Here is an 18,398-nt window from a genome sequence, read left to right on the forward strand (position 1 = left end):
TTTCTTCTTTCAAGATTATCTGCAGACCAGACAAAGGGAGAGGCGTTCTTACATTGTGTAGGAGACCTCTCTGCCCTGGGAGTGATTGTCCCAGTACAAGAACAGGGTCAGGGTTTTTATTCCAAACTTTTTATGGTTCCCAAAAAGGAGGGAACCTTCAGACCGATTTTGGATCTAAAGAGTCTAAACAAATTTCTCAGGGTTTCCGTCCTTCAAGATGGAAACTATTTGTTCCATTCTTCCCTTAATCCAGGAGGGTCAGTTCATGACAACTCTGGATTTAAAGGACGCGTACCTACATGTCCCTATTCACAGGGATCATCACAAGTTCCTAAAATTTGCCTTCCAGGACAAACTCTTCCAATTTGTGGCTCTTCCTTTCGACCTTGCCACTGCTCCCAGAATCTTCACAAAGGTTCTGGGGTCTCTGTTGGCGGTACTTCGGTCATGGGGCATAGGGGTGGCGCCTTATCTGGACAACATTCTAGTCCAGGCGCCATCTTTTCAACAAGCAAGATCCCACACCGACATAGTGTTATCTTACCTGAGAACTCACGGGTGGAAGGGAAATTCGGGAAAGAGTCCCCTAGTTCCAGACACAAAAGTCACATCCTTGGGATCCTTAATAGACTCCTTGTCCATGAAGATTTTTCTGACAGAAGGCGGGAAATCAAAGATTATCGATACTTGTCTAGTCCTTCAGTCCACTCCTCGGCCGTCAGTGGCTCAGTGCATGGAGTTAATTGGGCTGATGGTGGCGGCAATGGACATCATCCCGTTTGCTCGTTTCCATCTCAGACCTCTGCAGTTAAAAATGCTCAGGCCATGGAACGGAGATTATGCAGACTTGTCTCCTCAAATAACTCTGGAGCAGGAGACAAGGGACTCTCTTCAATGGTGGCTGTCTCTGGATCATCTCTCCCAGGGAACCTGCTTTCGCAGACCATCTTGGGTGATTGTGACAACAGTCGCCAGCCTTCTGGGGTGGGGAGCAGTCTGGGGCTCTCTAAAGGCACAGGGAGTTTGGAAAGAAAAAGGAGAGAGAAGGTAGCACTCACAATATGTATCAGCAATATAAACACTCTTGTTAAAGATTTTTGTTGGTCCCGGGACTTCCGTCCAGAAACCCCACTCACCCCTTTTTTCCAGGAAAATTCACCCAACCGGGGGCTCAGTCAACCGCCTGTGTAGATTCAGGTACGGCAGCAGAAAGACTCCAGAAGCGTGCTGGCCGGTATTTAACTTCGGCATAAACAGATGCGCTTGCTTCCTTGCTGAAAAGTGTAATCTTTAGACAGGCGGCAATAGGTCCGTAGGGACCGGCTGTGTTCCAAGGTTTCCTCACCAGCGTTCAACGTATGCGTGCGTGAGTGACGGGGGGCGGGGCTATCTTCACCCGGGGTTACAACATGATGCAGGGCTGAGGAATCCGTGATCTGGTGTAGTAAATCACAGGAGAAGAGAAGAAGCAGCGGATCCCAATGAAAGTAGATAAAAATATTCTTTATTAAACAAAAAAGTTTAAAAGTTGCGTTCAGGGGCAACAGAGTGCAAAAAGTAAGACAGGCGAGACACCAAATGGCTTACATGTTTCGGCACTCAGCCGTAATCATAGCCTGTCTGCTTAACAGGGAGTTTGGACTCAGTCTGTTCTTCCTATAAACATTCTAGAACTGAGGGCAATCTTCAATGCCCTTCTGGCCTGACCCCATTTAGCCTCTCCGGTTTATCAGGTTCCAGTCGGACAGCATAACTTCAGTGGCTTACATCAATCATCAAGGAGGAACAAGGAGTTCCTTAGCGATGACAGAGGTAGCCAAAATAATCCAGTGGGCAGAAGCCCACTCTTGTTACCTATCAGCAATCCACATTCCAGGGGTTGACAATTGGGAGGCAGATTTCTTGAGCAGGCAGACTTTTCATCCGGGGGAGTGGGAACTCCATCCGGAAGTGTTCTCAAACATAATTCTCAAGTGGGGTCAACCGGAATTGGATCTCATGGCATTTTGACAGAATGCCAAGCTCCCGAGATACAGGTCAAGGTCCAGGGACCCCCAGGCGGAACTGATAGATGCTCTGGCAGTCCCTTGGACCTTCAGTCTAGCATACCTATTTCCTCCGTTTGCTCTTCTTCCTCGGGTAATTGCTCAAATCAAACAGGAGAGGGCGTTGGTGATCCTCATAGCTCTGACCTGGCCTCGCAGGATTTGGTATGCGGATCTGGTGGAGATGGCATCTGTCACCTTGGAGACTTCCGTTGAGAAAGGACCTTCTGATTCAGGGGCCCTTCCTTCACCCAAATCTAGTTTCTCTGAAGCTGACTGCTTGGAGATTGAACGCTTAATTTTGTTCAAGCAGGGATTTTCTGATTCGGTCATGGAGACCATGATTCAGGCTCGTAAGCCTGTGACTAGAAGGATTTACCATAAAATTTGGCGTAAATACCTTTATTGGTGTGAATCCAAGGGCTACTCATGGAGTAAGGTTAGGATTCCTATAATTTTGTCTTTTCTCCAAGAGGGTTTGGAGAAGGGTTTATCGACGAGTTCCCTCAAAGGGTCAGATCTCGGCTTTATCTATTTTCTTGAACAAACGTCTGGCGGATATCCCAGATGTTCAATCATTCTGTAAGGCCTTGGTCAGGATCAGGCCTGTGTTCAAACCAGGTACTCCTCCATGGAGTCTTAATTTAGTTCTCAAAGTTCTTCAAGGGGCTCCATTTGAGCCTATGCATTCATTAGATATTAAGTTGTTATCTTGGAAAGTTTTATTTCTTGTTGCTATTTCTTCTGCTCGGAGAGTGTCAGAGCTCTCAGCATTACAGTATGAGTCTCCTTTTCTTATTTTCCATTCAGATAAGGTAGTTTTACATACTAAATTAGGATTTCTTCCTAAGGTTGTTTATGATCGGAACATTATTAAGGAGATTGATGTTCCTTTGTTGTGTCCTAATCCTTCTTCTCAGAAAGAACGTCTTCTGCACAATTTGGATTTGGTCCGTGCTTTAACGTTTTACTTGCAGGCGACGAAGGACTTTTGTCAGTCTTATTCTTTGTTTGTAGTTTTCTCAGGAAAACATAAGGAACACAAAGCTACGGCTACTTCTTTATTTTTGGCTTAAGAGTATTATATGTTTTGCATATGAGACTGCTGGACAGCAGCCTCCCGAGAGAGTTACGGCTCATTCCACGAGGGCTGTTGCTTCCTCATGGGCGTTCAAAAATGAAGCTTCTGTGGAACATATTTGCAAGGCTGCAACTTGGTCCTCTCTTCACACTTTTTCAAAGTTCTACAAATTTGACACTTTTGCCTCGGCTGTGGCAGCTTTTGGGAGAAAGGTTCTTCAAGCAGTGGTGCCTTCCGTTTAGGTTCCCTGTCTTGATCCTTCCGTATCATCTGTGTACTCTAGCTTGGGTATTGAATCCCGTTGGTAATTAAGATGATCCGTGGACTCATCGTGTCATAAAAAAGACAAGAAAAATTATGCTTACCTGATAAATTTATTTCTTTTTTGACACGGTGAGTCCATGGCTCGCCCTGTGTTTTTAGACGGGTTGTGGGTTATTGTAAATTTCAGACACCCCTGCACCTTGGCTTTTCCTTTCTCTTCCTAACTTTGGTCGAATGACTGGAGTGGGAGGGAAGGGAGGAGCTATTTAACAGCTCTGCTGTGGTGCTCTTTGCCGCCTCCTGCTGACCAGTAGGTGAATATCCCATTAGTAATTAAGATGATCCGTGGACTCATCGTGTCAAAAAAGAAATACATTTATCAGGAAAGCATAAATTTTCTTTCTCTTGTAAGATGTACCGAGTCCACGGATTCATCCATACTTGTGGGATATTCTCCTTCCCTACAGGAAGTGGCAAAGAGAGCACCCACAGCAGAGCGGTCTATATAGCTCCTCCCTTAGTTCCACCCCACAGTCATTCTCTTTGCCTACTCTAAGTACTAGGAAGGGTAAAGTGAGTGTGGTGACAAAAATGTTAGTTTTTATTTTCTCAAGCAAAAGTTTATTTTAAATGGTACTGGTGTGTACTATTTACTCTCTGGCAGAAAAGGGATGAAGATTTCTGCAAGGAGGATGATGATCTTAGCACTTTGTAACTAAGATCCACTGCTGTTCTCACAAGGGCTGAAGAGTACAGGAAAACTTCAGTTGGGGGAACGGTTTGCAGGCTAAACTGCATTGAGGTATGTTCAGTCTATTTTTTTCTAGACAGACTGTGTTAATTCTAGAAAAGGCTGGCAATATCCCCATGAGGGAAGGGTAAGCTGTATTCAGACACTTAGTAGGAATCCCAGCTTGCATGAAGGGCTCATTAGTTACTGGTGACACTGATAGGGAAAAACATTTTGTTTATTTATAAAAAATGCAAATATAATGTTTTTTGAGAGACTTTAAGGGGTCATTGTTGCTTGTTTAATGGTTATTAACCCACATGGCTAGTTTAAGAAACACTCTGTTGTGTTTCTTTTAGGCCCCAAAACATCGACTGAGGTGGGAGGGGCCTATTTTCGCGCCTCAGTTGCGCAGTTTCTTTTCCTCAGAGACATCCAGCTGCTTCTCCAGAGGTTCCTACTGTGTTTGAAGGCTGCAAATAAGTTGTTTCCCCCACAGATCGTTCCTAAAGGGCAGGTAGGCGCCACAGCAGAGCTGAGCAAGGTGCTGAACGTTTTTTACCGTTTTTTGACGTTTTGTCATACATTTTTTTTTTTTACATTAAGGGGTTAATTGTTTATTTGCATAGCTGTGCAAAGTTACTAAGGCTTTGTGATGCTACTGTAAAAATTTTGTTGAGTTTACTGCTTTTTTACACTGTTTTGCAGAGTTTGTGCAGCTTTTTTTCTCTTAAAGGCACAGTACTGTTTTTTTTCTAAGTGTTATTTGCTTTGATTAAAGTGTTTTCCAAGCTTGCTTGTTACATTACTAGCCTGTTTAACATGTCTGACACCAAGGAAAATCCTTGTTCAATGTGTTTAGAAGCCATTGTGGAACCCCCTCTTAGAATGTGTCCCACTTGCTCTGATCTGTCTATAAATTATGAAGAGCATATTTTAGCACTTAAAAATATTGCAATAGATGATTCTCAGACAGAAGGAAATAAGGGTTTAACATCTAGCTCTCCCCAAGTGTCACGACCAGTAACGCCCGCACAAGTGACGCCTAGTACCTCTAGTGCGTCGAATTCATTTACTTTACAAGACATGGCCACAGTTATGAATACAACTCTCACAGAGGTTTTATCCAAACTGCCTGGTTTACAAGGAAAGCGTGACAGCTCTGGGTTAACAACAAATGCTGAGCCGTCTGACACTTTAGTAGCCGTATCCGATATACCCTCACAATGTTCTGAAGTAGGGGTAAGGGATTTGTTATCTGAGGAAGAAATTTCTGATTCAGGAAAGACGCTCCCTCAGACAGATTCTGATATGACGGCCTTTAAATTTAAGCTTGAACACCTCCGCTTATTGCTCAGGGAGGTATTAGCGACTCTAGATGATTGTGTCCCTATAGTGGTCCCTGAGAAATTGTGTAAAATGGACAAATACTTAGAGGTTCCTGTTTACATTGATGTTTTTCCAGTCCCTAAGAGGATTGTGAATATTGTTACTAAGGAGTGGGATAGACCAGGTATTCCGTTCACTCCCCCTCCTGTTTTTAAGAAAATGTTTCCCATATCTGACACTATGCGGGACTCGTGGCAGACAGTTCCTAAGGTGGAGGGAGCTATTTCTACTCTGGCTAAGCGTACAACTATACCTATCGAAGACAGTTGTGCTTTCAAAGATCCTATGGATAAAAAATTAGAGGGTCTCCTGAAGAAAATTTTTGTTCTCCAACCTATTGCATGCATTGTTCCTGTAACTACTGCAGCTGCTTTCTGGTTCGAGGCTCTAGAAGAGGCTCTTCAGATGGAGACTCCATTAGAGGATATTATGGACAGAAATAAGGCCCTTAAGTTGGCTAATTCTTTCATTACAGATGCCGCTTTCCAAGTGGCTAAATTAGCGGCAAAGAATTCAGGTTTTGCCATTTTACCACGCAGGGCGTTATGGCTTAAGTCCTGGTCTGCTGATGTGTCATCAAAATCTAAGCTTTTGAACATCCCTTTCAAAGGAAAGACCCTATTCGGGCCTGAACTGAAAGAGATTATTTCAGACATGACTGGAGGGAAAGGCCATGCCCTCCCTCAGGATAGAACAAATAAAATGAGGACCAAACAAAATAATTTTCGTTCCTTTCGGAACTTCAAGGGTGGTCCCGCTTCAGCTTCCCCTGCTGCAAAGCAAGAGGGGAATTTTGCCCAATGCAAGTCAGTCTGGAGACCTAACCAGGTTTGGAACAAGGGTTAACAGGCTAAGAAGCCTGCAGCTGCCTCTAAGACAGCTTGAAGGGGTAGCCCCCAATCCGGGACCGGATCTAGTAGGGGGCAGACTCTCTCTCTTCGCTCAGGCTTGGGCAAGAGATGTTCACGATTCCTGGGCCTTAGAAATTGTGTTCCAGGGATATCTTCTGGACTTCAAAGACTCTCCCCCAAGGGGGAGATTTCACATTTCTCAATTGTCTGCAAACCAGACAGAGAGAGGCGTTCTTACGCTGTGTAGAAGACCTACATACCATGGGAGTAATCCGCCCAGTTCCAAAAGCGGAACAAGGGCTAGGGTTTTACTCAAACCTGTTTGTGGTTCCCAAAAAAGAGAACTTTCAGACCAATCTTGGATCTCAAAATTCTAAACAAATTCCTCAGAGTACCATCATTCAAGATGCAGACTTTTCGGACTATTCTACCGTTGATCCAGGAGGGTCAATATATGACTACCGTGGACTTAAAGTATGCGTATCTACACATCCCTATTCACAGAGATCATCATCAATTCCTCAGATTCGCCTTTCAGGACAGGCATTACCAGTTTGTGGCCCTTCCCTTCGGGTTGGCCACTGCTCCCAGAATTTTCACAAAGGTGGTAGGGTCCCTTTTGGCGGTTCTAAGACCGCAGGGCATAGCAGTGGCGCCATATCTAGACATCTTGATTCAGGCGTCGACTTTCCAGCTAGCCAAGTCTCACACGGACATCGTGTTGGCTTTTCTGAGATCTCACGGGTGGAAGGTGAACATAAAAAAAGAGTTCTCTCTTCCCTCTCACAAGAGTTTCCTTCCTAGGGACTCTGATAGACTCGGTAGAAATGAAAATATTTCTGACGGAGGTCAGAAAATCAAAGCTCTTAACCACTTGCCGAGCTCTTCATTCCATTCCTCAGCCATCAGTGGCTCAGTGTATGGAGGTAATCGGACTCATGGTAGCGGCAATTGACATAGTTCCTTTTGCCCGCCTACACCTCAGACCACTGCAACTATGCATGCTCAAACAGTGGAATGGGGATTATGCAGATTTATCTCCTCAACTGCATCTGGACCAGGAGACGAGAGATTCTCTTCTCTGGTGGTTGTCTCAGGACCACCTGTCTCAGGGAATGTGTTTCCGCAGGCCGGAGTGGCTCATAGTAACGACAGATGTCAGCCTGCTAGGCTGGGGTGCAGTCTGGAACTCTCTGAAAGCACAGGGCTTATGGTCTCGGGAGTAAACTCTACTCCCGATAAACATTCTAGAACTGAGAGCGATATTCAATGCGCTCCAGGCGTGGCCTCAGCTAGCTGCGGCCAAATTCATCAGATTTCAGTCGGACAACATCACGACTGTAGCTTATATCAATCATCAAGGAGGAACACGGAGTTCTCTAGCGATGATGGAGGTAACCAAAATAATCCGATGGGCGGAGGATCACTCTTGCCATCTCTCAGCAATCCATATCCCAGGGGTAGAGAACTGGGAGGCGGATTTCCTAAGTCGTCAGACTTTTCATCCGGGGGAGTGTGAGCTCCATCCGGAGGTATTTGCCCAGCTGACTCGGCTATGGGGCACACCAGAATTGGATCTGATGGCGTCCCGTCAGAATGCCAAACTTCCTCGTTACGGGTCCAGGTCCCGGGATCCCCAGGCGTTACTGATAGATGCTCTAGCAGTGCCCTGGTCCTTCAATCTGGCCTTTGTATTTCCACCGTTTCCTCTCCTCCCACGTCTGGTTGCCAGAATCAAGCAGGAGAGAGCTTCTGTGATTCTGATAGCACCTGCATGGCCACGCAGGACTTGGTATGCAGACCTAGTGGACATGTCATCGGTTCCACCGTGGACTCTGCCAATGAGGCAGGACCTTCTAATCCAAGGTCCATTCACGCATCCAAATCTAATTTCTCTGCGCCTGACTGCTTGGAGATTGAACGCCTGATTTTATCAAAGCGTGGTTTCTCTGAGTCGGTCATTGATACCCTGATTCAAGCTAGAAAGCCGGTCACCAGGAAGATTTATCATAAGATTTGGCGCAAATATTTTTATTGGTGTGAATCCAAGGGTTACTCATGGAGTAAGATTAGGATTCCTAGAATATTGTCCTTTCTCCAAGAAGGATTGGAGAAGGGATTATCAGCTAGTTCCTTAAAAGGACAAATATCTGCTTTGTCTATTCTTTTACACAAATGTCTGGCAGATGTCCCAGACGTTCAAGCGTTTAGTCAGGCCTTGGTTAGGATCAAGCCTGTATTTAAAACTGTTGCTCCGCCATGGAGCCTAAACTTAGTTCTTAAAGTTCTTCAAGGGGTTCCGTTTGAACCTATGCATTCCATAGATATTAAGCTTCTATCTTGGAAAGTTTTGTTTTTAGTAGCTATCTCTTCAGCTCGAAGAGTTTCTGAGTTATCTGCTTTACTGTGTGATTCACCTTACCTTGTTTTCCATGCAGATAAGGTGGTTTTGCGTACCAAATCTGGGTTTCTTCCTAAGGTTGTTTCTAATAGGAATATCAATCAGGAGATTGTTGTTCCTTCACTGTGTCCTAATCCTTCATCTAAGAAGGAACGTCTGCTGCACAATCTTGATGTGGTTCGCGCTTTAAAGTTTTACTTACAAGCAACTAAAGATTTCCGTCAAACATCTTCATTGTTTATAGTTTATTCTGGTAAACGGAGAGGTCAAAAGGCTACGGCTACCTCTCTTTCCTTTTGGCTGAAAAGCATAATCAGTTTGGCTTATGAGACTGCTGGCCAGCAGCCTCCTGAAAGAATTACTGCTATTCTACTAGAGCAGTGGCTTCCACATGGGCTTTTAAAAATGAGGCTTCTGTTGAACAGATTTGTAAGGCAGCGACTTGGTCTTCGCTTCATACTTTTTCCAAATTTTCCAAATTCAATACTTTTGCTTCTTCGGAGGCTATTTTTGGGAGAAAGGTTCTACAAGCAGTGGTGCCTTTCGTTTAAGGTACCTGTCTTGTCCCTCCCTTCATCCGTGTCCTAAAGCTTTGGTATTGGTATCCCACAAGTATGGATGAATCCGTGGATTCGATACATCTTACAAGAGAAAACATAATTTATGCTTATCTGATAAATTTATTTCTCTTGTGATGTATCGAGTCCACGGCCCGCCCTGTTTATTTAAGACAGGCAGTATATTTTTATTTAAAAAACTTCAGTTACCACAGCACCCTATAGTTTCTCCTTTTTCTTCCTAGCCTTCGGTCGGATGACTGGGGGGTGGAGCTAAGGGAGGAGCTATATAGACAGCTCTGCTGTGGGTGCTCTCTTTGCCACTTCCTGTAGGGAAGGAGAATATCCCACAAGTATGGATATATCCGTGGACTCGATACATCACAAGAGAAATAAATTTATCAGGTAAGCATAAATTATGTTTTTTCTTTAACTTCAGGAGCCGTTGAATTTGAAGGTTTCCGTTTCCCTGCAACAATAGAAGGTGAGCATGTGTATGGAGATCATTGTCTCAATATTTTTCTTTTTGTGACTTTTCTGATGTTCCTATTCCTTGGTGTAAGAGGTTGATATAGCAGTTCTTGCTTGTTTTATAGAAACAGTATTACTTTCTCATTCAAGGATACTTTGAAACTTTGATTCATATTAGAAAAACATTTAGGCTTCATTTTTCAATGAATTATAACTTGACTAGTCCTAAAGCCCGTGTACATGGGACATTTTTTGCAGTACAGCGGTCCCAACCCTTGCGCTCTCTCTCCCTCCTCTCTCGCTCTCTCTCCTCCCCCTCTCTCCTCCCCCTCTCTCGCTCTCTTTTGCGCGTGCTCTCTCGCACTATCTCTCTCTCTCTCCCCCTCTTTTTTTGCTCTCTCCCCCTCTCTTTTTTGCTCTCTTCCTCTCTTGCGACCCGCTCTGTCTCCCGACCTCTCTTTTGCGCGCTCTGTCTCCCGACCTCTCTTTTGCGCGCTCTGTCTCCCGACCTCTCTTTTGCGCGCTCTGTCTCCCGACCTCTCTTTTGCGCGCTCTGTCTCCCGACCTCTCTTTTGCGCGCTCTGTCTCCCGACCTCTCTTTTGCGCGCTCTGTCTCCCGACCTCTCTTTTGCGCGCTCTGTCTCCCGACCTCTCTTTTGCGCGCTCTGTCTCCCGACCTCTCTTTTGCGCGCTCTGTCTCCCGACCTCTCTTTTGCGCGCTCTGTCTCCCGACCTCTCTTTTGCGCGCTCTGTCTCCCGACCTCTCTTTTGCGCGCTCTGTCTCCCGACCTCTCTTTTGCGCGCTCTGTCTCCCGACCTCTCTTTTGCTCTCTCTCTCTCTCTCTCTCTCTCCCGACCTCTCTTTTGCTCTCGCTCTCTCTCTCTCTCTCCCGACCTCTCTTTTGCTCTCGCTCTCTCTCTCTCTCCCGACCTCTCTTTTGCTCTCTCTCTCTCTCTCGACCTCTCTTTTGCTCTCTCTCTCTCTCTCTCGACCTCTCTTTCGCTCTCTCTCGACCTCTCTTTTGCTCTCTCTCTCTCTCTAGACCTCTCTTTTGCTCTCTCTCTCCCGACCTCTCTTTTGCTCTCTCTCTCTCTCTCTCTCTCTCTCCCGACCTCTCTTTTGCTCTCTCTCTCTCTCTCTCGACCTCTCTTTTGCTCTCTCTCTCTCTCTCCCGACCTCTCTTTTGCTCTCTCTCTCTCTCTCTCTCCCGACCTCTCTTTTGCTCTCTCTCTCTCTCGACCTCTCTTTCGCTCTCTCTCGACCTCTCTTTTGCTCTCTCTCTCTCTCTAGACCTCTCTTTTGCTCTCTCTCTCTCGACCTCTCTTTTGCTCTCTCTCTCTCGACCTCTTTTGCTCTCTCTCTCTCTCTCTCGACCTCTCTTTTGCTCTCTCTCTCTCTCTCTGTCTCTCTCGACCTCTCTTTTGCTCTCTCTCTCTCCCGACCTCTCTTTTGCTCTCTCTCTCTCCCGACCTCTCTTTTGCTCTCTCTCTCTCCCGACCTCTCTTTTGCTCTCTCTCTCTCTCTCCCGACCTCTCTTTTGCTCTCTCTCTCTCTCTCTCTCCCGACCTCTCTTTTGCTCTCTCTCTCTCTCTCTCTCCCGACCTCTCTTTTGCTCTCTCTCTCTCTCCCGACCTCTATCATCAAGCATATATCAAATGTATAAAAAAAAAAAAAATAGACACTTTTTAGTTAAAATGGACCTTTATTTCACTACTTCATTAGGGTCCAAGGACATGACTAAGGGTTGTTGGACTGAAACATAGTCCTTTTTTTCTTGGACCCTAATTCAGCGGTGAAACAAATGTCAATTTTAACTATAAATAGGATGGAATATTATTATTTTTTTTTTTTTAGTACATTGGAATTGGCGAATACAAGTTTGTCATAAACAAAAATGTTTTCACGCTCTAATATTTTTTGGAAAGAAATGGTTTTCTTCATGATTTACTTTTCTTCCTTTACTTTCATAAGGTGGTAGGAGTCCACTAAGAGGAGGCAAAAAATAAACCAACATACCAAGAGATTTTATTCCACTACTTTCCTGTGCACCTCAGTTTTATTTTTTGCCTCCACAGGAGGTGATAATTTAAAGTGCTTCAGTTTCTTCGTGGATAGGGGTTCTAAGACCTATGTGAAAAACATTATGCCCCTTTAGAGAGCTGGCAATAGGACAGACGGGTGTACAGGCATAAACCAGCAGTGAGAATAATTCTGCCTTGGAAGTTTGTCACTAGCCAGCTTCAGGTGTCACTGGGATTCATCCTGCAGCCCCCTCCTGTTAGCCTTTTTCTTACTCTTAACATAGATCCTGCGTTAGTCTGTATACTCCTCAGGATGGGCTCTTTCTATTGGAAGCAGATCTCCTGCAGCTGGTAAGCATGGTAGAGCAAGTGCTGGCAGGTAAGTGAATGGTGGCACTCCCATAGGTCACAGGCTATTAGTATGTACATGTAGGGTATGTTGCTCATAGCCTGAAGACATTACACATACACATTACACACTGATGAAAATGCAAAACTTTATTTCTGCTTCCACGTTCTTGCACTTGCATTGCGCTGGTGTACTTTTTTCTTCTTAAATGTAAAGAGTCCATAGCTGCATTCATTACTTTTGGGAAATAAGAACCTGGCCACCAGGAGGAGGCAAAGACATCCCAGCCAAAGTCTTTAATACTCCTCCCACTCCCCTCATCCCCCAGTAATTCTTTGCCTTTTTTCCCAGGCGGATGGCAGAGAAGTGTCAGAATTTTTTTTTTTTGTCGAAGGGTAGTACTCTTCGACATGGGACAGGAGTTTTAAGTAGTCCTGTCAGTCTCTCAGTGAGGGCTTGGATGAAAGTCTGGAGATGTAGGGAGTTTCTTTCTGCGAAACCATCCTGACTCCTATTAACAGCTCCTCAAGCAATCAGCGTTGTCAAACTTTGCTTTGCTGCCTGCTTTCTTCTCTCAAGTCCATGGAGGAGGCGATGCTACTATCTGTCACACTTGAAGGGCCGTGTTCCTGTTCCACGGCATAGATTCCGGTAAGATAGTTTCATTTTAAAGGTGGGATTGGTTCCCCTGGGGTCTTGCTGGCTCCAAGCAGACTTGTTGGGCCTTTATTTGATAGATCCTTAGGTCTATGGCCTTGTTTGTTTTCAGAGTCGGATTGTACTTGTACTCTGTAGGGATGACTGTGCTATCCTTACACTCGTTCCTGTACCTGTTCAGGATTCTTTTGTTCCCCTGTCTTGGATCCGAGGCTGGGTTGGTTCAGCTGGGTGTGGGTCTGCAGTTCAGGATGGATAAGTGGTCTAAGGAACTGAATTTGGTTGCAGTCTCCACTGGATGTGTGAGCTTTGTTGTGTCTATCCTGGTTAGCTTAGTCTGCTAGAGTATAGATTTTCCTTCAACTTGCTCTATTGATTGTAAGAGGGTTTACTCTTCCTTTGGAATCTGAGGGTATACTCTCCTTCCAGGGGGGCCTCGTTGGAGGTTTTGTGTTCCCCTTTTTAGGGACCTTTGTGTAGGTCCGGCGACTTAGGTTGCCTGGAAAGTGCCCTCTGTCTGGGGGTTACTTTTGTGGTCTGTTTCTTGCTTGACTGCTTCTTCTTCCTCGCAAGTACCCTCTGTGTCGTCCTGTTATGGACTCTGTGTTCTCAAACTTGGGGTTTTTCACCTGGGTGTATTACACACTTTTTCATGGTCAAATACTTTGGTATTCTATGGTCAGACACTGGGAGGACTTTGCCACTTCAGTTGCATTCCGTGCTTATCCTGGGTTTCGCTTGGTATAGGCGTGGCCTCCTCTTTGTTTTTGGGCCCCTTTGGGTCTCTGTGACCTGGGCTCACTCGTGGAGGTGTTCTTTTTGTATAAGGTGACCTTTCGGTTTCCTTGGTTCTCCTTTGCCTTGTTCCCTTGGGGGTTTCGGCTGGTGTCTCCATTTGTGGAAAAAGGCCGGTGGGGGACCGTTTGTTGGGCAATGGTATCTCCTGGAGGACTGTTGGCTCAGTCAAGTCTGTTGGCGGTCTCTGGTTTGGCCTCTGGACTTAACTGCGAGTCAGTGTCATTGGGGCTTTTCCTTTTTTTTAAAAAAAAATTGGCTTTGACTGAAGCAGGGTGTTTTATTGGGTAAAGGTTCAGGCCTGGTGCCCACAGTATGGGCCACCAATTGTACCCTCCTGTCTTGGCATTCAGTGTCCTCTATAGCTTGGTTATTGTTTCCCAAAAGTAATGAATGCAGATGTGGACTCTTTCCATTTAAGAAGAAAAACATAAATGATGCTTACCTGATCATTTTCCTTTTTTTCTGATGGAAAGAGTCCACAGCTCCCCACCCGTACTTTTTTATGTGGGGCGTCCTTATATTCTTCTGTCACCTTTCACCCTGATATTTCTTCTACTGTTCCTTGTACCTCAGCAGAATGACTGGGGGATGAGGGGAGTGGGAGGAGTATTTAAACCTTTGACTGGGTTGTCTTTGCCTACTCCTAGTTGCCAGGTTCTTATTTGAGAAAAAGAAAAACGGCTGCACACTGCAGTTAATAAGTTAAAAAATAACTGTTAATGGTATACTGATAAAAACATGGTACAATGAGGCTGCAGAAATGAACATCCTTACATGTTTCGTGCCTGCACTTGGCACTTCATCATAGGACTAATGTTCATAATACCACCCCTACTATTTATGTTGAAATAGTTTTTATTGATTATTTTTTTTAAGGTCAAAACAAACTCACTCATAAAAGCACATTTGTACAGGTGATTTCTGAAAATTGTCATAAAGCATAGACATTAACATAACTAATAAGAAGCGAATCTTGACATTATGATATTATTCATCTTTAGGCCTCCAAATAATCCACTCCAACCTGTACTTTTAATTACATTCAATTAATAACATCCCCTTCTCCCCCCCTCCCCAACTAGAGCCCTCCCCCCTCCCAGGAGGTGCCAATATTATGCTACTAAAAGCTAATAACTTACATACTATGACTCTATATATCATTACTATCTGCTTCCTCAGAGAGGATAACTACTTGGGTTGACTACTAGGACCAAATTTAGACCATCATTTACAGATCCTTTCTTCTCCACTGCTATCATTTTCCTGCCTATCTCAAACAGTGCTCTGATCTCAGCAACCAATAGAACCAAATCTTCTGAAACTGCTCTGGTTGTCCCTGTGACCATACCGCTACTTCTGACATGATATACGTCTGTTATTTTCCCCACCACCTCCTGCCATGTGGGTACCCCCACCTTCCAATGTCGGGCAATACAGATTCTCAGACAAGTGCAGAGGATTTTGATAAACTTATTAATTGTTGCATTGAATGGTTTCACCTTATCATTAAGTAGTGCCTGTATGATCGTGAGAGATACTCTCTCCTCTAACAAATTGCTAAACAGCTCTGAAAGTCTTCCCCACAGTGATTGGACTCCCTGACAGTCCCACCACATGTGCCTGTATGTGCCCCTTTCTTGACACCCTCTGTAACAGTTTCCATTTAGCGTTGTAGCAAAGTGCGCTGTCCTTTCTGCTGTCAAGTACCATCTAAACATCACCTTTATGTAATTTTCTCTCATGTCTGCACTAATCAATCCTTTATATGTATTTAGCATCAGCTCATTCCAGTCATCCGTCTCCCACGACTCTAATGTGTCTCTCTCCCATATCTCTGTCATGTCTAACTTGGAATTGCGTTTAGCCTTCTGAATTAATATATAGATCCTAGATTTCAATTTTTTCCCTCTAGAGGCCGCCATTACCATTCTCTCGAGCTCTGTAAGTTGAGAAGTCTGTTTATTCGACGTATATGTTGTAATCACTGAACTAATCTGCAGGTATATAAACCAGTGTAGCTGTTCCGGTTCTATTTGGTTTCTAATATGATTAAACGTGAGCAATATGAAGCTAGATAAAAAGTCAGCCACCCTATATAGCCCCTTATTTGCCCATTTGTCAACTATTTTCCTTAATTCACCCCTACTATTTAAAGGGACGGTATCCAATTACAGAATATGTACAAGACCTGTTCAATTAAGGTTAAAAATATATGAAGTACATGATTCATAAGTAAAAAACATGGGTACAGTTGGTATTGAGAGGGGTCCTCAGTACATAGAAACAATCTAAACAGTATAATTATTACAAGGGCATAAGACCTATGAAAGCTGGTCAATATGCGTGTTAATACAAAGGCTAATATCCCCTCCAAAGAAGTAACTCTCTTTTATCATTCTTGATGTTGATCTACATAAAGTGAATATGCATGCCCATCTAATATAATATATATAATAACCTATGAGTGCTTAATTCCTCAATAAAAAAATAAAGAAAAAGGATATATATACATATGCACACATATACATAAGAGTATGTATACATAAGCACATATAAAAATGCACACGAATCACAGATAGACAATAGGGTGCTAAACTCTAGAGTAGTGGTATACTATTAAGTACATACATTTGTTGTTGAGCTAATTTTGAAAAATTCTGAGATAGAAAAGATAAATATCTATTAAAAGTAATAAATCTTAGACCCTAAATTTGTAAATTCAGAACTTTAGGGTTTGTGGACTCCTACTATGATTTAATTTAAAAATTGAACTAATCGAAGAAATATGACATGTCCCATTCTCTGTTGAGTCCCATAGGGGTAATGGTTTTCAGTTTGTATATCCAATATAGTTCACGTTTTAGCAACATTTTATGTTTATTAATGAAATTATTAATAATGTAATTATTGAACAAGGTATAGCCCTAGGAATTTTTACAGAGGATCAAGCTAAATCCCTGATTCCAACTTATCCATTAGTACCTATATTCCATCACATACCTAAAACTCATAAAGATATTACCTCTCCTCCGGGTCGACCCATTATTTCCGGCATTGGCTCTATGTTTAAGTCACTATCGGAATGGGTCGACTCGGTTCTTCAGCCCTTGGTTAAGAACCTCAATAGTTATCTAAGGGACTCCACCTACCTTATAAATTATTTAGAGAATACAACATGGTATGATAATTATAGATGGGTGGTTGTGGACACGACAGCCCTTTACTCACGTATTCCACATGTATTGGGGATTAAATGATATACTATTTTTTGAATACAGCAACACAATATTCTGTGGAGTTCAAAATCTTTTTCTGTGAAATTGTTGCATTTTTACTCAAACACAATTTTTTCTTGTTTGACAATGAATATTTCTTTTACAAGATATGACGAGTCCATGGATTTCATCCTTACTTGTGGGATTAAACCTCCTGCTAGCAGGAAGTGGCAAAGAGCACCACAGCAGAGCTGTGTATATATAGCTCCTCCCTTCCCTCCCCCCCCCCAGTCATTCTCTTTGCCTGTGTTAGTGATAGGAAGAGGTAAAGTGAGGTGTTAGTTTTAGATTCTTCAAGAAGTTTTCTCTTGTTAAGTGTATTCAGTCCACGGGTCATCCATTACTTATGGGATATATTCCCTTCCCAACAGGAAGTTGCAAGAGGATCACCCAAGCAGAGCTGCTATATAGCTCCTCCCCTCACATGTCATATCCAGTCATTCTCTTGCAACTCAACTAGATAGGACGTTGTGAGAGGTCTGTGGTGTTTTTAATACTTAGTTTATTTCTTCAATCAAAAGTTTGTTATTTTAAATGGCACCGGAGTGTGCTGTTTGTTCTCAGGCAGTATTTGGAAGAAGAATCTGCCTGCGTTTTCTATGATCTTAGCAGAAGTAACTAAGATCCACTGGCTGTTCTCGCACATTCTGAGGAGTGGGGTAACTTTCAGAAAGGGAATAGCGTGTGGGGAATCCTGCAAACAAGGTAGGGGCAGTAAATTATTTTTCTAAGGAATGGAATTGACTCAGAAAATACTGCTGATACCGATGTAATGTAAGTACAGCCTTAAATGCAGTAGCAACTGGTATCAGGCTGATGAATGTATGTACAATAAGTAATTTTCTAAGGAATGGAATTTGACTAAGAAAATACTGTTAATACTGAAGTAATGTATGAGCCTTAACTGCAGTAGAAGCGACTGGTAGCAGGCTTATTAATAACACTACCTAACTTTTAAAGTGCATAAAACGTTTACTGGCATGTTATTCGTTTTTTTGTGAGGTACTTTGGTGATAAATCTTTTGGGGCATGATTTTCCACATGGCTGTCGTTTATTTCTATATAGAAACGGTTAACTGAGGTTTCCCACTGTTGTAATATGAGTGGGAGGGGCCTATTTTAGCGCTTTTTTGCGCAGTAAAAATTCAGTTTCAGTCTTCCTGCTTCTTCCTCCTTGATCCAGGACGTCTCTAGAGAGCTCAGGGGTCTTCAAAATTCATTTTGAGGGAGGTAATCAGTCACAGCAGACCTGTGACAGTGTGTTTGACTGTGATAAAAACGTTAATTGCTAACTTGATTATCCGTTTTTGGGTATTAAGGGGTTAATCATCCAATTGCTAATGGGTGCAATGCTTTGCTAACTTAATACATTTACTGTGAAAATTTGGTTGCTATAACTGATTTGGTTCATTGTTATTTCAACTGTGAAGATTTTTTTGTGCTTCTTAAAGGCGCAGTAGCGTTTTTTATATTGCTTGTAAATTTATTTGAAAGGATTTTCCAAGCTT

At 43.4% G+C, this 18,398-nt stretch overlaps 1 protein-coding gene across 1 annotated transcript in view; it reads left to right on the forward strand.

The window, feature by feature from the left end:
• The window catches only part of FCHO1 (FCH and mu domain containing endocytic adaptor 1), an 802,768-nt gene that overhangs the window by 150,604 nt on the left and 633,766 nt on the right, over nt 1-18,398 (forward strand). Inside the window, exon 11 of the mRNA XM_053702869.1 lies at nt 9,758-9,802. Within this exon, the coding sequence (XP_053558844.1) occupies nt 9,758-9,802 (45 nt within the window). The remainder of the gene's footprint in view (nt 1-9,757; nt 9,803-18,398) is intronic.

The sequence above is a fragment of the Bombina bombina genome, chromosome 2 (genome assembly GCF_027579735.1).
Source record: "Bombina bombina isolate aBomBom1 chromosome 2, aBomBom1.pri, whole genome shotgun sequence".
NCBI classification, from domain to species: domain Eukaryota; kingdom Metazoa; phylum Chordata; class Amphibia; order Anura; family Bombinatoridae; genus Bombina; species Bombina bombina.